This window comes from Cupressus sempervirens, chromosome 5, assembly GCF_028749045.1.
Source record: "Cupressus sempervirens isolate cs-2001-9-10 chromosome 5, ASM2874904v1, whole genome shotgun sequence".
Taxonomy (NCBI): domain Eukaryota; kingdom Viridiplantae; phylum Streptophyta; class Pinopsida; order Cupressales; family Cupressaceae; genus Cupressus; species Cupressus sempervirens.
In genome coordinates, this window is record NC_143122.1 from 374817086 (window position 1) to 374842201 (window position 25116).

A 25116-nucleotide genomic window follows, 5' to 3' on the forward strand; every position below is an offset into this window, starting at 1 on the left:
TTTCCATCATGTCGCCCCCTCCACGCCACGTACTGACCTCCAAAACAAAACTTCGTTTGTTGCAGAAAATGGATGAAAATTTAATTGCATTGATTTTATTTTCTTTTAAACAAAACCTTTTGAGGATTCATCCTTGCTGCACATGCTTGCCATCCTTTCCTAGGCGTGAGTGGTGAAAAAGTTTCAAAAGGTTGTGTGCTTGAACGATGGTCAATTCCAACATTTATGTTTACATTTAACAAGGAAGACTTGCTTCCCCATTCCACATGGTGCCTAGATCTACTCTTCTACCCACATCTTACTATGACATGATGGAGTCTGGGATGATAGGAGGTCGATTTGATGGTCTGACTTGCTGACAACACCCTCATAACTTCGTTTGAGGTGATTGGGAGAAGGAACCTTTAGTTAACATAATAAAGATATAAATAGTTTAATTTGACTTTAAACAAGTCATGTCTTTCCTTCTGATTTGATAGAGTGGGGTGACATTGACTAAGGTCCTTAGTCTCATATGTCTGCGCCCACTTTTGGCAAGACAAGTTAAGTTGAAAAGAAAATTAGGTGTTTTGAATCTTTTTGAAAGGATAGGATAGGATCGTATCCCTTTTGCTGAATTTCATTTTATATTCTCATAATTAGCATTTTAAAAAACAAAAAATGATGTCTAAAGATATTTTAGAGAATCTTTTAGAATATGCTCTGTTGTAACAAGGGAATTCTTCTTCTTCTTCTTTTTTTTTCCCTTCCCATACAAAAAACAGAACTAATTTACTCTAAAAATGAACAATATTCTCAAGCTTCCCCCCTCATTCTTTTTTTTTTTAAAGCATCAAATTATCCAAAGTACTTAATTAGCCAAGGAGGTTTTTTTTTTTTTTTTTTAAATTGATTATAACCTAGAGTTTAAACGTCTTGTTAATACAATAAGATAGGATTATTTCTCCTTCGAATCAAATACGTAATTTAAGAGGAGGTTTAGTCCATGCAGTTTTAAACTTCCATACTTTATATGAACCCATTATTGCCCAAGTGTTACGAACTCAGGCTCTGATACCAAAATGTCATGCCCAGAACACCAACAAATTTTGTTTTAATATTTAAAAGTGATAATAGGATTAAATGTAAGAAACAAGTATTCACTCAATTCACTTAACTTCCTCACGCACATGTATAATTATAAAAATTAAGCACAACTCAAATGCAAATTTTCTTAACATATTTTAAACTTAAAATTGCATAGCTAAGTATATATCAACATGTTATCTAATAAATCAAATTTATACGAATGTGATTACCAACCATAAAAATGTGCAGTAAGGTAACACCATCACATCTGATTTTTAAATTACATATGCAAAACAGAAAACAAAGCTATAAGACTCAATGCAAGCATATTTACTCAAACACCATTTTATTGGCAAACCTGATTCAAAGGCTCAGCCGGGAAAGAATCAGGAAGAAAACCCGGCTTCGTTTCCTATTACAACAAGGTTCAAAATACAATTTACAATAGGATCTCAATCCCAAATTTCAACAATTAAATCAAATTTTCTTCATGACCCTGTTCAAGGGATTTATAATGTTTTCTGCAACTCATTTCTAGAACCATGGAGGGAACAGAAGCTGATCAAGTGACCAAAAGCATGACCAAGAACAATTCAAACATGCGTATTCATAAAAGGTTTTCACAATATGATTCACAATGAATCAACACTAGGGAAAGGTGGATTCTTCCAACCAGGAGAAGTCAAGCACAACACCAAACAAATGCCCAATCGAGACTATTTACCAAGAACTTCCGTTCTTCGATTTTAACATACCATAATCATACAAGGTTTGTGCTAACAGGTAGGGGCCCATAACACCCTACCCTTTCTCCCTCTTCTCATCCTGAGAAGAGACTCTACACTGGTTGGAGTCCGACTAAACAGACCTTTCCCAAAATTGGTCACTTCTGCCCTATCCAAGGGTGAGTAATACCAAAACACTCATGCAAGAAAATCTCAAAATTTCAACATAAACATGAAAAGAAATCATCCCAAATAACATGGTTTTCAAATCTTCCCAACATACCCACAAACATACAAACATTCAAACAACAACAAGGTAGCATAAGCATGAAACAAGAATGAAATCTGAACAAGGGAGATGATAATTCCTATCTTCGCAAAGAGGTAATGGCAATGAACAAGTTTGAGTAGAGTTTCCCCTTCCTTCCTTTCAATTTTCAAGAACTCCTCTCTAAATGTAGAGATTGGGTAACCATCCTCCACTAGTCCAAGAAAGGCCTCCAAATAAGCCTCCAACTCAACCACCCAAAAGGATCAATAACTACACCCATCCACCTACAAATCTAGAAGCTCCTAACTCAACCCACACCATGGTTAAACACTAAGTGGAGGTGAGATGAGGTAACTCAAGATAGCCACTTGCAATTTTCGCACAAAGGTAAAATGAGACTTTTTGAGTGATCTCCAAAGTCAACAAAAGGGGCTTAAGGGTTGGAAAAGACCCCCAACCCATGCCCATACCCCTTGGGCATAATTATTTCATGTTTTAAAGCCTTAGGAATAGGTTTCCAACCAAACAAAAGCTAGGAAATAATTAGGACCAACTAACAACGCTAAAAAAGTAGATTAAGCACTAATCTGAATTAAAGATCACTAAATTTGATTAAGAACCAAATTAGCAAAAGATACTAACTTAATCCGACTTAGGTCCATGGGTTACACAACTAACCCTAACTAGCACGCTAAAGGGCACAAACAATTCACGAGTGTCAAGTGACACTATAAGAACACAGTTTATGAACATTAACCTTTACTGATCACATAAGGATACATACATACATACATCTCACAATTAGAATACTTTAATTAAGAACAACAAGGTTTCCAAAATTAACACATAGAGATCAGTTCTGTTCCTCCATCGATTTTCTCGGCTAAAATATCTGCACACTCATTGCACACATCAGTAGTCCCGAAAATCTCATGTACATATATACGTATCAGAAATTCACATAAATTGAAACATACATCAATCAAGGTTTCTTGCATCCTACTTATATCCTTAATCTTAAAGATTCCAAAATCAATGTGTTAATCCTACATTTTACTTAATTCATCAACATACATATACATAAGCATTAAATGACAGACATCAAATATCTGAAAATAACATCACACAACATGAAATAATATAGTATGTTCTAAGCATCAGGTAATGTTTCAACATCTCGAGTCGTGAGTATCAAAATGATAAAATAACAACCAAGGCTACAAAGGGTCGGGGTGAACTTAGAACATAATGCTTCAATTATTTAACTATTTAATTCATTTCTACTCACATTTAATCATTAGTAGATTAAATACAAGAATAATCATTGTTAGGCATGCATGTACCTAAACACCATAACATCACCAATAGTGAGTATTGAACTATCTAAATGCATAGAATCCAAATCACTGAGGTAACAAAATCGATAACATCATCATTAAGTGAAACACCTTGTATTATTGTTAGAAAAATTTTAATATTTAAATAGTCGAGATAATGTAGTTTATTCTTGAATGACTTACTTATTTAAAACATGAATGTATTAGGATCTCAATTCTTATTAGGACATCTAAACCATAAAACATTATTTCATAACCATTCTAATCGCCTACAACAATTGTAACAAGGAAATTCATATTTAAAAAGTACATGTGAGGAGGGACCTTACACATGTTCATGGTTGGGTCATGTCTTTGCTAATTCTCCTTGATCTTCGCTTAGCTACTTCTGCTTTACACTAAATACAACAAGGAATATAACCAATAAATATAAAAACTAATGACTGAAAATTCGAATAAAAGTAGTTTGAAAATTGAGGGAAAAAATTTAAATGTATTAAAACAGAGAAATTTACCTCTTTTGGCCTAGCTTTATTTCCTTGTTTTTTGGGGGCTACTTCTATTTTACACTAAAGACAATAAAGAATATTCCATTAGTATAAAAATCATGACTGAAAAACTCAATAAAATATAGATTTCAAATGAGAAAAAACTAATAAGAAAATAAATTTACCTCCCCCAACATAAGTTTATTACGAATTCTTGTAGATCTTCTTAGAGGCACTTCTACTTTGCACTGAACATAAAATAAATATATAAATAAAAACTAATAATTAAAAACCCAATAGAAACTAAATTTTAAATTTGTTAAAATTTAAATTCATATATATAACATTAAAATATAAACTAATAACTAAAAAATCCAATAGAAACCAGATTTTAAGTTTATTAAAAAATCAAATTCACTGCACATTAATAATTTACCTCTATTGTACGAAATCTAGGAGAAGATGCTGGTTGACGGACACTATGTGGAATGGTGGGCATTTTCTTGTAGGTGTTCACCTCTCCTACCGAACGTTCCAGCTGGGGCGTAACCTTTGGTTGAGAATTAGGTTCCCAAGGAGGTTGAGAACCCGACTCTTGAAGATGCAAACATGGTGGATCTAACTCCTTTATTGATTTAGGAACATCACGCCTACTGCTTGACATTTTCTTGGAGTTCGCCTCTTCTACAGAATGGTCTAGTGCAAAAGTAACCCTCCGGTGAGCAGTAGATTTCCAACTGTGTAGAGTATCCCCTTCTGGAAGATTCAAATTTTTTGAATCTAATTTCTTTGTTAGTTCTTTTACCAAACCTTCTTCTATGCTCATTGCTTCTTTCCCCTCATTTTCATTTCTTCTCACTACTTTTTTAGTCACATTTATTATTTTCTTTTCCTCGTTTCCATTTTTTCCCACTACCTTTCTAACTTCATTTATCGCTTCTTTTCCCTCATTTCCATTTTTTCTCACCATTTTTTGAACCTCATTTTCTTTCTTTCTTACTACTTTTTCTTCCTCATAATCATCTTCCTCGTCGTCTGGTTCTCCTATCCAAAGCCAAGTCGTAATCATGACGACTGTAGCAAGACACCAAAGCAGTAAAGCACCGAGCTTGTGATCGACTCTATCTGGAAAGAGCTGCTGATCAAACATTTCTACAAAGCAAAAAACCATAAACATTACTCTAAAGGCTACACTAATTATCTCATCTTCGAGCTCATTAAGCCTCTTCCTTCCGTTGTTTCTCGCCATGAAAGTTAGAAAAAAAAAACAACAATTACTGAAAAGAATTGCTTGCGAAAAGTATGTTTGAATGCGGAGAACTGTTCTGTACAAAAACTAAGATTTTTATAATGGCATTGAGCTGTGATGCAACGGTCACATTATTAATGGAAATTTCTAAATTGGCTGCCAGAAATTTCTAAATTGGTGTTAATGGAAATTTCTAAATTGGCTGCCGGAAATTTCTAAATTGGTGTTGATGGAAATTTCTAAATTGGCTGCCGGAAATTTCTAAATTGGTGTTAATGGAAATTTCTAAATTGGCTGCCGGAAATTTCTAAATTGGTGTTAATGGAAATTTCTAAATTGGCTGCCAGAAATTTCTAAATTGGTGTTAATGGAAATTTCTAAATTGGCTGCGGGAAATTTCTAAATTGGTGACACTGTTAGAAGCCTGTCTACTTTCTAAATTTCTAAATTTCTAAATAGCTAATGTTCTTGAAAGATTCGACAAGATTTCTACAAACAATAGAGATTGCTTGGACCTTCTCAAACTGATGCTAGATCTCGCTAAATTCCTTAAGCAGCTCAAAGAAATGAATGCGGACTCCCATTAAGAACTTTCAGAAAAAATGAACGAGGCGCTTCATTTGCTTGTTAGTGGTGCAATCTTGTGTCGTTCCTTTATGGCGTACAAGAAGATAGTTCTTAAATGGAATCACATTCCTCAGAGCACAGCGGTACTTGCTCAGTCACTCCGAGGCAGAGATTGATGAAATTGAAGACCTTCCACGTTATTGGAAAGCTTTCGATTGGAACTGAAGCTTTCGATTGAAGACCTTCCACGTTATTGGAACTGAATCTTTTCCCACTTTCAATTTTTATTGATAAAATGTATGCCCGCCGTCCTTTCCGTAAATGATACCTACTTGTCTCGAGTTAGCAATTTTTTGAACTCTTAAAAAACCATCAACGTTGATTGATGAAGACAAATTTCAAGATGATTGTTTGTAAAAATTAAATTTCATATACATCGCTCTCTCGAGGGACGGATTGGTTGGTTTGATTTTGAATAATTATTTTATCATCAAGCGTGTCTACTGCAACAGAGTTTTCCAGGTACATGAATATTCTTAAATTTATTTATAAATCTAGTCTAGCAATATATCTTGCTCTTGTATGATGTTTTATAGGGCATTGCTTTGTCTAGAGTTAATTTTGATCTATATTCGTGGGTACGATATCTTTTGTAAATTCATGTTAAAGAAATACAACTTGGTCTTTTGATATTTTATGTGCTGACTAGAAACCTCCAAATACTAATTTAAAATCTTCTTCAAATATTTTTCTTCCCTTATAGAAGATATCCCTTACAAAAAAGTGTGACCAACAAATTGTTGTAGTCTCTAGTGACAAAGAAGTAGCTAGTTTGACTCCTAGAATCTTCTCGTGAATAGCCATAGTAAGGATGTTCCTACCCAAGACCTCTTCCACCATAATAAATAAGTATGGAAATAAGGGATAAAACTAGGGAATAAATCTAATAGAATTAAAGAACTTCCTTAGTGATCCATTGGACAAGACCAAAAATTTGACTGAGTTGATAATAGCCTTAATTAACATAATTATCCTCTCTCCAAATCCAAGTTTTTCCTTGCTTTTTTAGTAGAAACTCCCTTCTAAATTTATCATAAGATTTCAAAATATCTAACTTCAACACCATACCTAGATTTATACTTTTCTCCATGGAATTAAAAACCTCATGGGTGGTTATCACCTCATCAAGAATCTGGAAAATCATTATGATTAGGATTGATAGATTTGCCAAGGAAAGGTTTTATGTAGTTGAACACCACCTTTGATAGGATCTTATAAATAGAATTAAATAGACTAATTGGCCTAAATTCCTCCTAGGTAGGTTAATCTATTTTTGGGACAAGAAAAATATAAATTTGATTTAGTTCTTTGAGGATTCTACCTATCCTTATAAAGTTATCAACCGTGTACACCAAATCATATTTGATGATTTTCCAGAATTCCTAAATGATGGAATAGGGAAAACCATCTAGTCCTAGTTCTTTATAATCTCCCATAGAAATTACATCCTCCTTAACTTCTTCATCTAAAACCTTTCTATTCAAGTCCTCATTCATTTCTTCACCAATCACTGTATTGATAACACTAAGAAAAGCTTCTTCAGTGTTAGGTTTCTTTTGAATTAGGGGAGGGTACAAATTCTGTGGAAGTACTATGTGGCCCAAGTCTTAATATCTTCCTAATTAGTGATGTTTTATAGGGCTAACTCAAGCCCCTATTTTAGTCTTTAAGTCTCAATAGGGAATGAAATTGATAAACCAAAAATAATAACAAAGGAAAAAAAATTTTAAAAAATTAAATAGTAAATTGAGTCACATTATGGAGGAAAAATACTAGTGATAGAGATATTAAAGTATTTTCTTTTCGTGAAGTAGCTTATGAGAGCTAAAAGTGGGTTAAGGAATGTTGGGGTTAGCTAATTATGTGGAAAATAATTTTTAGTAGAAAAGGACATTTTATTTTGTGAAACACATAGAAGGAAGTGCTAGTATTTTTTAGGTATCATAGTTTATATAATATAATTAAATCATTTATAATATATATTTTTCAATCTCAAAACATCTTCAATGGGAGCACTCTCTATACATGGTTGTACATAATACAATTAAGTACAAAATAATTTTGAGAAATTTCAAACCATAGGTTGATCTATAAATTCATCTTTTTTTGGTACACAATCAATACTATTGAAATAAAATAATTTTTTCAATGATATATGTTACTATCAATAAGGTTGCAACACATACCTGTGAATTTTCTATTATACATAATATTTGGTGCACTAAGTTTCATCATAACATATTGAGTTGAATTTTTTTTAAATGTGCTCTGCAACTTTAGAGTGGGAGTTGGCTAAAGGAACCAAAGAGATTGAAGTGCATGGATCAAAGAATGGAAGTCCTCATACTATGGCCTTAGGTTTGGAAGGAGGGCTCTCTCCTCATTCTAAAGATCTTAGTCTATCATGCCATTGTTATGGTGCAAGTTTTCTTGGTACTTTTGGAGACTCAGAGCATTCTCGCATTTTTGCATTTTAGCTTAACACTCATTCTACTTACATTATGGAATACTTTTTAGTTTATTTTCCTTTATACTTTATCTTAGTTCTCTTTGTTAGCTTACTATTCATTTAGAATAGCTTACATTTGCATTGCATTTTATTCTAGATTCTTCGATATTAGCACTCTTGCCTCTACTCTTTGAATCTCTTGTTCTATGGTGCACCTTGCAAGGGTTGCATAGTTTGGTTCATTTGGGGATCACCATCTCATAGACTTTTCACATCATAGATAGAGAGCTATAAGTCGGCTCTTGAGACTTCCTCTTCCATGGGTTCTCTCAAGAATAATGGTTTATAGAAGTGTGATACTTTATGTACACACAAAGATCATATTCTATTTTTTCTCAGGAAATGGGATTTCGCTAATTAGGGTTTGAAAGGTTTGGTAATATTTTTGGCACTTCCCAAAGGATGCTTTTGTATCTCTTTTTCCCTCAAGAAATACTTCCTATGTATCTTGGTATGTGACCCATGGTTTTGAAGCAAGATTCTTTTGTAACTTTATAAATGACACTTGGGGTTTGACTCGATCACTCATCTTTTTGGTGTTGTTTCCACCTAGGTACAAATTCCTAGGATTCCCCTCAAATTATGGGACAAAGAGGTCTTTAAAGGCATATCCAACTCATTTGGGGATTTTCTAGGTGTTGATGTTGTGACTTGTAACCAGACCCTCTTTATCTCTCTATTTCTCAACCTCTAGAGTATGAGAACTCCATGCCTCTACCAACTCTTCTCTATGACTATCCAACTTTCAAATGCTTTCCCTAAGGATTCTCTTGAAAAGCCTTCTCCTAAGATGGTTGCAGATATTTTCACTCTCTACTTTTGGGCCCATGCCCATGTCCTGAGGTATTGGGCTAGAGAAGTCTCTCTTCTTTGTCCCTCCCTCTTAGGTCCTTGTGCCTCCCTCCCTTCCTAGGTCACACTTCTTCTCTTATTGTCTTACCTTCACCCTCCCCTCAAAAGTTAGTTCTATCCCCATGGTGACCCTTTCCCTTTTACACCCTACCCCCTCCCTCTATTGGTTTCTCACCCTCCCCCCATTTCTCCCACTTTCTCCCCTTGTTGTCAATCGCCCCCTTGACTCCCCTTTCCCCTTCTCCCCTTCCCCCTTAGTATTCTCCCTCCCACTCCCTATTTACCTTTTAAAGAGCCATAATTATATTGATGTGGGAATGTACTAGAAGACTGGGAGGCATTCAAGTAGATTTTTGACAAATAAGTTTGCAGAGGACATTAGTGGTGAGATCCAAAGCACTCTTGAGCACTTGTGATCCAATAAATCTCAATAATTATGGTCTCCTAGAATATGAGAGGCCTTGACAGTCTACAAAAGTAGATGCTTGTTAAGTACCTATTAAAGATTTGAACCTGGATATTGTTCTATTACAAGAAACAAAAATACATGTTTCCTTTTTGTCTACTATTAGCAAGTATATCTACCTTTTATCTCTAATTTTTTCCATTAAATCTAATGGAGATTTAGGTGGGTTGGTCATTATTTGGAAGTCTTGCCTCTTGACTGGCTCTATTTTCTACAAGGGAAAGTAGGTCCATTACATGGTGTTGTCTTATAATAATATAGATCTTGTGTGAAATCTAACTAATGTGTATGCAAAAAATATGGTGGGAGAAAGGAAGATCTATTGGGAGAAAATCCTTTTGGACAATAAGGACAATATGTTTGAATATTGGATGGTGATTGGGAATTTCAAAACCCCTCTTTTCAATTCTTAAAAAAGGCGTTATGATTGATTTTTCTTACATTATACTATATCTACATAATTTATTTCGGAGGGGAAGCTCTAGGATTTGGACGTACATGGTGGGAGTTTCACTTGGTCCAACATGCACTCTAGAAACAACTTGATCCATGTTAGGTTAGACTTATGCCTTCTATTCTTAAATTGGAACATCATTCATGATTTCTCAATTTTTGGTATTGTTAGGTTTTTTTATGATTATCATTGTATATTTTTTCAAATGGTATCCTTTGGTTAAACAAGATAAGTATCCTTTTCTATTTGAAAATATGTGGACTCTTAACCCAAATTTCCCCACTCATTTTTAAAAATGGTGGAATTGTAAACTTATTGATACTGATATGTTTTTGTTTGTGGGTAAACTAAAAGTTTTGAAGGAACATCTTAAACATTGGACTATGTTTTCTTTTGGAAATATTTTTGAACAAAATGATAGAATAAAGGAAAAACTACACTCTTTACAAAAGGAGATGTAATCCATGGGATGGGACCAGGAAAGGGATAAGCATGAAAAGTGTCTTTTGTCTGATCTCCACAATATCATTCTAAAGGAAGAGACCTTTTGGGAAAAAAGGTTCAAGATCTAATGGATCAATGGAGGAGACAAAAATTCTAGATTCTTCCATCAATCGGTGCTAAAGCATAGGAAAAGGAACTCGATTAGAGATCTAGCCATAGAGCAAGGCAATATTAATTAGAAAGTGGAAGTGGAACACAAGGTGGTCCCTCACTTTTGGGACCTTCTTAACCAACCCCCTCAATCATCCTTCAAAAGCTAGAATGATCAATCTACTCCAATGTGCTCCCACTTGTATCCCGTTAGAATAGCTTCTGAAGTTAAAGAAATTTGGTACTATAGAGGGGTAAAAATACAAAGCTACATCACCTTTCAAGTTGACTTAACAAAACAACTGAATTTGAATATTTTTATCTAAAAATCAATTTTGTTCAAACATATGATCTAGATAAACTCGTTCTAGCTAAGTTGTATATGGTCATACACTTTTCCAATTGGAAATGTCAATTAAATGCATGTTTTATACTAGTTTGTATCCAATTACTAAAGAAATAAAATTATTTTAGAAAAGTGGCGTTTCAATAACTCTTACTATTTTTTATGATATTTTTTTAATAACATATAAACACCATTTTGTAGAGCTCGAAATCAAGACTGTTCTCATACAGAGTTTATAGTGTTGTAATAAGTTATAGTATATTATAACACTCGAAAAAATATCAATTTTTAGAAAGAAAAAATTATTAAATCATATAAAAAATTATTAAAAATTATATGGAATTCTAGAGGAGAGAAACCTCTTCTAGAATATATAATTTTTCTCCTAATTAGAATAGATTTATTTTGAAAAATGTGGTGGGAGATGAAAACTAACGATTCCAGCTGAGTTGAAATTTGAATCATTATAAAAGAGAAAATAAAGGTCTAAAGCCATTTTTTATTTTTGATTATTCTACCTATATATGCTATCTATAACATAGTAAAAGATAAAAGGGAATAAGTTTATTTCCATATAGTTTTGTGGTGGGAACTAGACCCTATTTTTCAGCATTTTTCAGCAGCTAAAAAATTATCTATAAAAATTAGGAAAATATATCAATTCTTATTCCAAATAATAATTATAAATTATAATCTTAAACTTCATCTATTTCTACACATTTCATTAGTTTACTTCATTTTCAAATTCAAAATAATAATACGAATTTTATGTCATTCAATGTGTACAATTATACTTTTGTTAGCATTTTTGTTTACAAAAGGGTGACACAGGTTTGCGCTTTTACCTAGAGGAGGTTAGAGTTTCCACCTCTGCCCTAAGCCCTTATAAGTCGTCATGGCTAGATGCTTTTCTTTCATTGTTCCTCATAAATTACTAGGATATCATGGGAAAATATGTTTTTTGGGCAGACATAGATTTTTCTATTTCAGGGGCTATTCTTAAAGAGATCAATAATACCTTTATTTCTCTAATTTCTAAGGTGACCGGGGCAAAAAAATTGGAGGATTTTAGATCTATCAGCCTTTGTAATACCTTATATAAGATTTTTTTCTAAATTATTGGTTTCTTGCATCAAACCCTTTCTAGATCACTTGATCCACCCTCAACAGAAAGGTTTTGTCCCTAGGAAGCAAATAAAAGATGTTATTGCTACTGTTTAAGAAGTGATTCACTTTATGGATAAAGGGGAAAAATAAAGTATGATACTTAAGCTTGACATTTCCAAAGTAATTGACATGGTCTCACGAGACTTTCTAATGGAGGTCCTTAAGAAAGTTGGATTTAAAGGAAGAATCCTTCAGCTAATAGAGGAATGCTTAAAAAATGCCTAAGTTTTTTGTGCTAGTCAATGGCTCCCCAAAGGGTTTCTTTAGTATCTCTGGTGGTCTAAGACAAGAAGATCTTTTATCTTCCTATCTCTTTATCAATTTAGCTGATATTATTGGCCAAGATGTTAGTAGAATGGTAGATTCTCGTACTATCAAAGGCTTTAACCCCTCTTCTGTAGTAGAGATTGTTTCACACCAATAGTTTGTGGATGACAACCTGACAGGTGGAGAAGCTACAATAGTTGGTACAATCTAGTGAACTATACCCTAGCTTTGGGTTAGAAATTTAATTTGTTTTAAAGTTCTCTATACTTTTTAATGCCCCCTAGAGTTCCCAAAACAAAATTTATTTGATTACTAGTTGCCAGATTGTCGCCCTTCTCCCTATTTATCTTGTAATGCCGTTGACTTTTGCTATAGTGGAAAATAATGTTTGGGCTAGTTTTCTCAAAATAATTTAGTTAAAACTTACAGCTCAGAAGGAAGCTCTTCTTAGTAAAGCTAGCAAACTCCAAATGCTAATGATGAATCTTTAAAGCTCTACTCAATATGTTACATCCCTATTTTATATACCAATTTTTTGGACCAAAAATTTGGATACTGTCGAAATAAATTTCCTATGGATTGGACTAGAAGAAAAGAAGAGGCTCTCATTTGTCAAATGGAAAATGATCTTCTCTCCTAAGGATCAAGGATGCCTGAATGTAAGGGACTCCCACCTTATGAACTTAGTGCCTTCATATTGAAGATTGGATGGAATGTGATGAAGTTAGATTTGGACTAGGCCAATATTTTATGAGGAAAGTATCTCAAAAATGGGAATGAGATCATCTTGTTGAAGAACCCCCTTGTATAAGGGTCGATTTTGTGGAATAATCTAAAGAAGACTATCCCCCTCCTCACTCAAGGTTCTTCTTGGTAGGTGGGTAATGGGGATACTGGGTCAGATATGCCTACTTTTGACTATTGCTCTATGTTTCTATCTCTAAAGGATGTCCTTATCAATAGACTAGGGTTCAAGGCTAGGGACTATTAGGAAAGGAAGGACTACACGGTGAACTAGGAGGTTGACATCAACTAGTTTAAAGCTGACTTGAAACTAGTTTCTTTTAAAATTTTAATTCATATGAATACATTAAGATTGTATAGTTCACATCGTCTTCTCCTACCTTTTTCTTGGGAAGTTAGCCATATCATAGCCTATTCAAACTTCATTGGTGTTGGAATAATGAACCTAAAGAGGTCTTCAATTATTGGAGATCCCCTTCTCCTCACCCCTTATCATTGAGCTATGGAGACAGTGCCTTTTAGATGATAGTTAGTGCCTATGGAAGGGTTGCAACAACATGATCTTAAGGGAAACAAGTAAAAATGCTAAATTGGTAAGTATGGGGCATGTCCAAAATGTGAAGGAGAATATGAAGATCCTTTGTGCTACTAAACATGGTTCCACATCATATTCCTATGATAGGGAGGTTGGTAGTCAATGGGGCATGTTGGATAACTTGAGAGCTTTTAGTACTAGTAATCTGATATCAATTATTAGAAAGAATATTAAATAGTAGGTAGGTGGGGGTGACATTTTGAGAAGCTCAAAAAAGGATTTGTTGACATCTTACTTGGTCAAGTTTGGGGTCTAGACTACTTATGTGGCTAAACTCCTAGCCCTTTACGATGGGGTCTCTGTGCTGACTAGGAAAAATGTGAAAAAGGTAATCATAAAAGGGGATGCTTCAAAAAACATAAATATTTAAAAAGATGTGGAAAAGATAGGTTGGAATGATAGAGATGTCATTGCAAAAATAAAACACGTGTTAAGAAACTTAGAGGAGGTGTCATTTTAACACACCTATCAAGAGGGAAATCATGCTGCAAATAGGTTGACGAGCATGTGGAAATATACTAAGGGGTTCAAAATTTGGGATGACTCTCTATCCATCCTGGTGGAGGTGTATGAAGTGATCTTTCATGATAGCACATAAATTACGCGTTAATAAACTTTGCATTATTACTTTTTACGGGGTCCATTTTGTGAAGCATTTTTATGAGTTGGATTTCTATTTCAGTTTTATAGTTTAATGTGACTACCAAGAAAAGCTTGGGTTTGGTCATCTTTCCATTTGTGGGCATGTTAGTTTTTGAAGCAATGTGTTTTTACTATTTCAATCAGAATAAAAGGATAGGAGGAGACCCTTATTAGATAGAGCCTGATGAATAGGGAGAGTACGAAAATAACAAGGAGCTCTGAGAGATCCTTGAGTAGGACAATATAAAAAATTATATCATAGACATGAAAGGTTATAATCTAGAGCTTTCTTAAAAAATTATGGAGTCATGGGATGGTTGAAAGATTATGTTGGGTTGTGTTTTGTTTGTCATGACCCTAGAGTCCATCTCTACCATCCCTTGGTTGAGTATGGATGGGGTCAAGATTATGAGAAACATCAAAATCTCTTTCAAAGATGCTATGGTGAGGTTTAGGAAGCCGGGTAAAAAATATCCCAAAATTGCATCATGTGTTTAAGAAAGAGGCAATGGAAGGGGTTTAGAAGGCACTAGTGAAGGTTCTCATGCAAATTTTCACTTGTGAAGGTGGTGCAGGAGCACGTCTGCGATAGGAAGTTTGGTGGCGACAGAAAGACAACTTGCAATATGACTAAAATGCAGGGTACAAAGCAAATATCAAAAAGTTTTGATTTTAAAATCTAAATTTTGAAATGTTTGTGTGTGTGAGTTTAGAGTTTTATGTTTTCAAATAATGTCCTATGACGTGGTGGCATAAATGGAGGAGTGAAATGATAATCTCCAAATATAGCCACTTAGGACCATGTGTGTTTGTTTTAGTGGAGTTAATAGTGTGCAATGATTTAAGAATCTAATCATATCCTAAAAAAGGACAGATAGTTGGCAGCAGGAATATTCATAATTTTTGAAACAGTCTCCTATTCTTGGATAGGGACGTTTCATATTCCTTATTTAGGGAGTCATTTTTTAGAGAGGAAGAGAGAGGAAGAAGACAAGTTTTTATTTTTGGGTTGAATTCGGTATGTTTGCAGAAATCAGTCTCAGTGCGTTTGTAATATCTCCCAAATGCACTGTTGGATTTTGATGAGCTTTGGATATGTTGTTATAGGCCTAATTACGCCCATCTTCACTAGCGCGATCGAAGATTTTTGATCTGGTTCAAAAGTTATTCATGTCTGAGTGCAGGTCTATCTAGAGACAGCAAGAAGCAATATTTTGCAAAAAAAATGTACTCTGATGCGTGGTCAATATCTCAAGTTTAAACCATTAGAATTCTCTCAAATTTTTATATGTTGTTTTAAACTTAGTTATTCCAAATCTCAACGGTTGGATTGAGTAAATATTTTTTGGTTCGAAAGTTATTCATGTCTGAGTGCAGGTCTATCCAGGAGGCAGAAAGAATGTATTTTCTGGGCAATTTGTTTTAAAACTTTTGTTTAATGGATTAAGTGGATGGAAAAGTATATAGAATGGATTTAGATAGTAAATGCATTTTTAATGTGTATGAAGAAACTCAATTAATACATTGTGATGTTGGATTTTAGTGTGTGATCCTGAAGGTTGTAGATGCCCCTTGATGCAACTCAGTTGAGTGTCTGATTCCTCTTGAGTTTTCCAAGGTGTGGCTCTGCATCAGAAGGAAGGTCAAAAGGATCTACTCCCATAGTTTCCCTATGTTGAATCATTTTCATAGGAATGATCCATTTTCTTTTTCTTTTCGGATTACTCATCTCTTTCCGTGTTTGTTGAAAAATGTAAAGTCCCTGCCAAAACATCAAGGGCTTTTACTTAGACTTTATGATTTCCAATTGAATATGACCCTTCAGTCCTCCCATGAGCTTAATAATAATATTTTCAAGGTCATTTCCCCCAAAATGGGACAATATTGCACTCTTTTTACATCCAAAAATTCTTTAAGTTTTGTTGTTAAGACTCTTCCTCCCCATAAAGCCAAGAAAAAAAGAATGACCTTCCAATAAAAAAGATGATACCATGGAGGGTTTGGAGGATTCAAAGTAAGGATCCCTAGCCACTAAGACTGATTGGACCCTAGACACCATGTCCTACTTTTTTACTCCTCTTTCCTTGGGTTCTACAATGTACCTCCCCTCCCCCATGGTGTATTCAAGCTACTTAGATGATCCCTAGGTGTCTAGAGAGCCCTCTCCTAGTGTGGTTCATAAAAAAGATGATGCCTCAATTTATTTGGACACTCTAACCCTCCACTCTATGGAGATGAGCTCTTGTTATAATGAATTTAAAGAGGTGGATAGGTGGCTTCATTTTCAAATGCATATAACGTACAAAAAGATTAATAGGCTAGAGGCAATTACTGAAGCTAAGTGAATTTTTTTCGATTGGATGACTAGTCAAAGGGATGAAGTCATGTGGGAAGTGGATCAAGAGATGGGAGACAAGATCAATAGCTTGGAGAAGATAAAGGAACAAGTGGAGGATATCAAGGACAAAGTACCGCACGAGGAAGAGAGGAATGTAATGCTAAAGGCCTTGGTGTCTATCAAGAATGTGCATGCCCAACTAGGAGAGAAAATTAATAATCTAGCCTCCCAGATAATTCAATCCCTGACCAAGATGGAAGGGGAAATATGGAGTTTGAAGGCATAGCTGGAGGAGAGAGAGACAAATAGAAAATGGAAGGAGGAGACTCTAAGAAAGGAGGAATGACAATAAGTGATCTCCTATGGTTTTATTGAGTTCAAGGTATAAAATAAAGGAGTTGGTTTTTTCTTTTCTAACTCATGTTGATTTTGGGTTCTAGTTCCCAATGCTATGGGTTTTATTGCTTGGTGGCACTTACTGGTTCGTGTAGTGCAGTGTTTAAATGTGGTTGTTGGTTTGGTATACTATGGTCTTATAGGTTAGAAAGTTTTTTTTTCATGCTATATGCTAGTGGAAACTTAGTTTGTTTGAAAAATCTTTTAGATGACTCGGGTATTTGGTTTTACCCAGCATGGTTCAATTTAAAGTTTTTGTTTTTATGCAGGTGTAGTTGCTAGTTCTAGTTATGATTGACTTTTGGTAGGGTCACTACTCTGATCCTTTGGGTTGTATGTTTAAGACTTAATGTTACTTTAATTGTTATGGGTCCAAACCCTTCCCATTTTAATTAATAATAAATTATTGAGTTGATTTTTTAGATAAATTAATTACTATTTTTTTAATAGAAGATATAGAATCTAATGAGAGCCTCACACATTTTCTTGGTTATTCAGAATCATGATTTTTTTCTAACGTGCCAAATTTTTAATGTCTATGAAAATAGATACAAAGAGAAGAATAGTATGAAAATTAAATTTAATAATATTGATTAAGGATGAATATAAGCATTTCTATATGGAGAGAGATTTCTTTTACTATTTATTCAAAATTTGACTTTGGAAAGCTCATTTTTTACTATTAGGTAAGTGCACATATATAAGCCACCAAAAAAGGGTTTTAAGATTTTATTTTTTTTCTAACAATTTTAGAAGTAGATCTTAAATTAGAAACTAAAGATGGTACCTCTCAACACTTTTAGGTGAAACAACAACAAGACTTATACTACTTTAAATCTTCCTAACTACTATATTTTTTAATAAAAGGTTGAGATTAAGGAGTTGAGAAAAGTGGACTACACAAAGAGGTAATGTATTAATTAGAAAATTGTAGCATAGAAATGTATTATGCCACAAAAAGTTTATAATATTTTAGTACTTTTTTCCTTTAACAATATCTAACCAGATTCTTGATCTAGTTGGGAGGTCAACAATGTACAAACATTGGTTAAATATCCTTCCCTGTAGATATTTAGCCCTAATAATTCTACATCATCCAGTTGAGTTTTTAGATAATCTCCATCCAATATTAGTTATAAGGGCCTTATTTAGGTCTACCATTTTTCTAAGGTTCAACCCTCCTTGTGCTTTGGCTTGCAAACTTGGTTCCAACTAACCAGGCTCATCTTCAATTTTTCCTCATCGCTTGACCATAAGAAGTTTATTTGTATTTTTCCCAAGATATCCTTGAAGGGGCCTAAAATATTGAACATGGAAAAAAAATACATTGGAATTTCTTGTAGAGATGCATCAATGAGTTGGAGTTTCCTACCATTGCTAAGAACCTTACCTTTTTGGCCCACAAGTTTCCTTTGCATTCTTTCCACCACAACATTCCAAAGTTCAGGAGTGACTTCTTTCATAGTAATGGGGAGACCAAGGTTTTTGTCAAGAAGGGAAGCCCATTGATAGTTGAGTTTCCTAGTTATGGCATTGTTGAAGGTTAATATTCATGTTAAAGAAATACAACTTGGTCTTTTGATATTTTATGTGCTGACTAGAAACCTCCAAATACTAATTTAAAATATTCTTCAAATATTTTTCTTCCCTTATAGAAGATATCCCTTACAAAAAAGTGTGACCAACAAATTGTTGTAGAGTCTCTAGTGACAAAGAAGTAGCTAGTTTGACTCCTAGAATCTTCTCGTGAATAGCCATAGTAAGGATGTTCCTACCCAAGACCTCTTCCACCATAATAAATAAGTATGAAAATAAGGGATAAAACTAGTGAATAAATCTAATAGAATTAAAGAACTTCCTTAGTGATCCATTGGACAAGACCAAAAATTTGACTTAGTTGATAATAGCCTTAATTAACATAATTATCCTCTCTCCAAATCCAAGTTTTTCCTTGATTTTTTAGTAGAAACTCCCTTCTAAATTTATCATAAGATTTCAAAATATCTAACTTCAACACCATACCTAGATTTATACTTTTCTCCATGGAATTAAAAACCTCATGGGTAGTTATCACCTCATCAAGAATCTGGAAAATCATTATGATTAGGATTGATAGATTTGCCAAGGAAAGGTTTTATGTAGTTGAACACCACCTTTGATAGGATCTTATAAATAGAATTAAATAGACTAATTGGCCTAAATTCCTCCTAGGTACGTTAATATATTTTTAGGACAAGAAAAATATAAATTTGATTTAGTTCTTTGAGGATTCTACCTATCCTTATAAAGTTATCAACCGTGTACACCAAATCATATTTGATGATTTTCCAGAATTCCTAAATGATGGAATGGGGAAAACCATCTAGTCCTAGTTCTTTATAATCTCCCATATAAATTACATCCTCCTTAACTTCTTCATCTAAAACCTTTCTATTCAAGTCCTCATTCATTTCTTCACCAATCATTGTATTGATAACACTAAGAAAAGCTTCTTCAGTGTTAGGTTTCTTTTCAATTAGGGGAGGTTTATAAATTTTGTGGAAGTACTATGTGGCCCAAGTCTTAATATCTTCCTAATTAGTGAGTTCCACATTATTAACATCAAAGAGCTTAGTATTGGTATTTTGCTTTTGGTGTCTCGAAGTCATCCTATGGAAGAATGTAGTGTTACCATCCAACTTAGTTAACCATTGAACTCGATATCTCTACTTCCAAAACACCTCCTCTCTTCCAAATATAAATCTCCATTTCCCCCTCCATTCTTGCTCTTCCTCATGAGTAACAAAAGAGAGACTTCCCTTCACCATACTCTCTTGAATCCCTTCAAAAAATTTCATCAAAGCTCATAGTATAACAATTTAATGGCTTTTTCAAAGCTCTTTACCAAATTATGTGCATCTGATCTAGAAGCACATGAATTTTGACCAACCACAATAGGAAAGGGATTCCCAACAATCTTCTTCACATTAGAATACAACATATTCACTTCAAGGTTCTATAGACATTGTTCAAGTAAAACCACCTTGTCTTCTAAATACCTTGACAACCTCTTAGGAAAGTCATTGTAAGCTCCTATTTGTAAATAGGAGAAGCTTGGAAATTGGATAAATGAGCATCCAAATTGGCTTATGGATGAAATTTCCTTTGGTGAAAATCTCCTTTGAGGGCATCCTTGCAATTCTTGGCATAGCCTCATTGTGAAGGCATCATTAAACCCCACATACTCATCATAACTTCTCTACAGCTACAAATGTGGGTAAAATTCATATATTTTCATGCACTCATCATAGTTCAGGATGCTAGGGAGGTCAGGCCATAAGTTGTGAGTTTCTAATGCATAGATAATATATGAGGATTCATAGAACTACTTGAATCCTTTGGCTAAATTCAACCACGAGGCTAGCTCATCACAGATGATCTGTGCCCAGTCGATCTACATATCGTCAACATGTATTGCTTGCACTAGGAAGTAATGGTGCTCAATGAACTTCAAAATATTCTCCTTTTCTTTGAATCTAAGGAGGAGTGCAAGGATATCCACAATCTCTCTTTTTAGATTCGTGCCAAAGAGGGTGTTTGACATTTTGGTCTTCTTTGAGCACCCAGTCAAGAACCATGTCCTCTACATATCTTCCTATCTAACGGTCATTTTCTCATTGAACATAGACACGGAAGATGCAAAATCAACATCACAATATTGCTCCTTCATAGGAATACTAAATGCAACCTACATTAGTGCATTGTTGATTGAGATGAGAATAGATTGATTGGGAAACAAAATCTACTTTGTTTCTGTGTTGTATCTCTTTATGCATTCCTTCACTAGCTTAGGTGCATGAACTTCCATTGAAAAACTAGTTGCTTCAACTAGTCTGCTTTCTTTAAGATTTTGAGTGATTGGGTGAATAGGTTGAGAATTGATTCTTCTATGAAGATCACCCAAATCGTAGAATTTGAAAGATGTGTTTGTAAGCTCTTTTAACTCACTCTCCAAGCCAATTTAATTATTGTAACTAGCAGCTCTGATTGTCATTTTCTATGATTGCACATGATACAATTCTCGATAAATATTCATTTAAATATACTTGAAGAAACCAATTATAGGAAATGTTGAAAATAGATTGATACAAGTATGATAAATTTGTTTCATTCATTGTTTTGCCACCAATGTCAAACCTACTAATTGCTAGTAAGACAATTTCTTATATGATTTAAGTACTATAATTTATTTGATTGACAAAGAGGATTTGAATAAATGAGGTAACAATAGCACCTAGAGGAAAGGTTGAGTTATGATATGAAAGGAGTACAAGAATCAGTTAAGACAATGATATTATAGTGCATTGATAATCTACTTAAGGTTACAAAGGTTGGTTACACAAAGTATGTTTAGAAGAACAAGTTAAATGAAGTTTTTCTACCAAGTTTGACTGAGTGGATAGTAGGTGTCGAGAAAAGTTAGTGCAAGCTGAGAAGAAAATCAGTTGGAGCCAAGAAAATAAGTGTAGGCACAGTGTAAGCCAAGTTAAGTTTAGTTGATGCTGAGCACAAATAAACTTTAGTTTGTACTAAGTGTTTTGATATTGGATGTCGAACAATGTAGTATGTGTCAAGCATCAAAAGCCAGTTAATGTCGAGTGTTAGCATTATGAGAAAGATCAAGAATTTGATGAATTTGAGCTGACAAGTTTGATTTCTTGGATTGTGTGAACTGTGTGGAAGATAAGATTGATGAGCTGATGGCACAAAATTCAAGATAAACTATTTTGAGGTGAATTCAAAGAGGATTGAAGGAGAAGTTTCGAGAAGGGAATGAAATGAAATGAGGGATAGATTCTTTGAATCCTATCTAATCTAACCTAACCCTATAATGGACTATGGAGGATGAACAAAAAAATCATAATTCTCTATTTATAGAGATGGTTGGTCAGAAGCAAGAGTTGATGTGTGAGAACCTAAGGAAGACAAGGAGTCTAGGGTATTCACATCATTCAGTGACGTAAGAGAAGAGATTGCATTGGCAAAAAAAACAAGAAGGCTTAAGGGTATGGATTCTTGAAGGGTGAACAAGCTATCAGAGTTGAATAGTGTGAAAGCCAAGAAAAATGGAGGACTAAAATAAAGATTTGTAATCTACAAATGAAGTTGTAAGTTGTTATCAGATTAAGCCTTACTATTACTCTCTAATCATTTTATTAGTCTAGGGTAAATCTTTTGGATTAAGATTGACCTAACAGTCATTTGTAAATCCTTTAACTAGGTGACATTCCAAGTGAATGATCTAAAATCTTCTAATGAGGTTCACTCCTAATAGGGTGATTAAAATCCTTTAATTAGGTCACATTTAACAATGTGTATTGTAACCTTTAACAAGGTTGGCCTCTCACAGGGCATCACTTTAGAAGAGTGAGAATTAGTAGCATGTTGTTGGTGGTTTTTCCCAAATTGGGTTTCCATGTTAATCATTGTGTCAAATGTGTTATTGAATCTGTTATGTTTCATGTTTATGTTTTTGCATATTGATTTGACAATAACCTATAAGTTTGAGTAATTGCATAATCTAGTGAATGCATGCATGATGAAAATGTTTTATGGATGTGGGTTCACTAAATTGTGAAAAGTTTTAATTGTACATCTGGACCTTGGATAATTGGTTCACCCCCCTCTCAATTATCCTAAAGAATTCCAATAATTTTTTTTGATGAAATAGGTATAGGAATTAGAGCGTTGGTGCCACACGAACAAAATTAAGTTCATCCATGAGTATCAACTATTTAAACTTTCTGTTCATTTCTGTGTAGAATATTAAATTCCTAAAATCTCTATTACTTTACTTAAGGTAAAGTGATATGACTAAGAATCACTTAACAACATAAATGCTTTAGCTTTTCGGGAAGTGTCTTACTTTGCTTTAGAATTCAGAATGTAGACATACTTGATAATGTTTTTGATTAAGTAAAATATGTTTTGAAGGGTGCCTAAAACCCTGTACAAGTCTAAAGATTTTCAATAAGTATAGAAACAAAAAAATACAACAAACAAAAGTGAAACTGGTCACAACCCAAACAAAGGGTAACCAAGGTGACAGAAAAGCCTAGCACCAGCAAAAACCAAAGATCTAGCTAGAAGGGAAAAAACCAAACTGAGAGCCAAATATTACAATGGAGCTCATGATTTTCCCTTTGATTTAGAGCCTCCCTTGCACAATCAGAGGTTCATTTATAAAGGAGGACCAGATGGCTTAGATTTCTTTCTTTTTACTGCAGTCCAACCGTCATCCACCTTAGCTGCCTCAAGAATCCAATCCCTAGAAGAAACTGAACAATGGAGCCTAGGGGAATTAGAAGCAACAACGATCTCCCTAGAAGAGCTCATAGCTAGTTGGCCCCCCATAGGACTAGGAGGAATGTCCAATACAGGGGCAGGGGCAAGAGAGGGTACAGGGTCCTGGCCCTAATAGGACCAAAAGGAACATCCAATACAGGGGCAAGGGTAGGAGAAGGAATACGGACCTAACCATGAGTCCAAACATCCTCTGCTATCTCTAGCACCGAATGATCATTAGCAGAGGAATCATCCACTGGATCCAGAGGTGCATCCATGGACTTAACCATTGTATAGTGTTCAAAAGAGGCCTCTGAGCATTAGGAAGGTGGTCGCCTTGATTTAGTCTTCGTAGCATCACAATGAGCAACAATGTGACCTGTCATATGACATTTTCTACAACGAAAATGGATACCTTCATAATCCAATATTCGGGCTCAAGAGCCTCTCGAGGATTCCAAACAAACCTTCTTAGGGAAGCCCTTTAAAATATGCATCTCTAAAAGAATTTGAGCACACGTCAAATGGAGAATATCTGAAGTGTCTGAGTCCACATATAAAAAATCACCGATGGCATCCCCAATAGCTTCATAAACAGAATCTAGAAAAAAGATGCATTGGGAGATTTAGAATTCGGACCCAAATAGGACCCTTGTTAAAAGATTCTATAAGTGGATCAAAATCCATATGCCATGCCTTGGCCATAAGTGAAAATCTTTCGTGCCATGAAAAACTATTATCACACAAAATAGTCTTCCTATCTTTAAGAATTTTAAACTTTACTAGATGAAAAATCCTTTAGCCATCAAAAAAATGTGGACATCACAATCTAAAATTGGTTCGCAATGCTTGGAGATCCAAGCATGAAGATTAGCAAGAGAGGGCAAAAAGCACAGAAAGTGAAAAATAGCAGCAAAGGTAGAGAGGTCTTTTACCATACTATAAATATCATCAATTGTATCTAAGTCTAAAAGTACCCTTATAGGGTTTGATACACTTATAGGGGAAACTTCATGAGGATGAGAAGGCTTGAAATGAGCAGCTCGAGCAACGCCATGAAGACCTACCTCAAATGCGGCCATGTCGGCATAAGAGGCAACCCTACCCCTTGAAGGCATAGGAGAAGCTGACCCAGATCTAGTTGACATACTTGATAATGTTAATGTATGCAGGAGTGAGAGAAAGAAACTTAGCTTTTCTGCAAACCCATTTTTCTTCTATCCAAGATTGTAGAACGAGGAGTAATCCTTCTACTAGCTTGCGCACTTCATTTTTTCACTTTGTGCCTAAAGTTTTTAACACTACATCTCTTTTATATTGGGTTCACATTTCCATCACTAAATTTTTTGGAAGTATCTTTCGAGCATCTCTGAAGGATATTCACATTTTAGAGTTACTTGAATTTCTATTTTCAAAGCCTCCAAAGAAGTGGCCTTTTTCATTGCCTTAGGATGAAAAACCCCTTTCTTAGCAACATTCCCCAGACTAGAGCACATCTAACAACTCTTCATTTTTTCACCTTAATTTGATGGCCTCGAAGTTAGATCTTGAGCATGTCTTATTGAGTATAAGCCCTTAAATGGTTCATTCAACATCATGTTCACACCATTTGATCCTTGGGACCAAGGTTTGGCTCTAGTTTAAACAACAAGAAGCA

At 34.5% G+C, this 25116-nt stretch overlaps 1 protein-coding gene and 1 long non-coding RNA gene across 2 annotated transcripts in view; both read right to left on the reverse strand.

Annotated features, from left to right (window-relative positions):
- Positions 1-1397: 1397 nt before the first annotated feature.
- Positions 1398-3961, reverse strand: LOC149556323 (uncharacterized). Its single transcript, XR_016364665.1, has 2 exons — positions 3917-3961; positions 1398-3799 (listed from the first exon to the last, which is right to left on the reverse strand). It is a non-coding gene; the product is annotated as an uncharacterized LOC149556323 (long non-coding RNA).
- Positions 3962-4331: 370 nt separating this feature from the next.
- LOC149556324 (uncharacterized) overlaps positions 4332-25116 on the reverse strand; it is a 96429-nt gene continuing 75644 nt past the window's right edge. Inside the window, exon 2 of the mRNA XM_089830571.1 lies at positions 4332-5014. Coding sequence (XP_089686697.1) covers positions 4955-5014 — 60 coding nt within the window. The 3' untranslated portion in view covers positions 4332-4954. The remainder of the gene's footprint in view (positions 5015-25116) is intronic.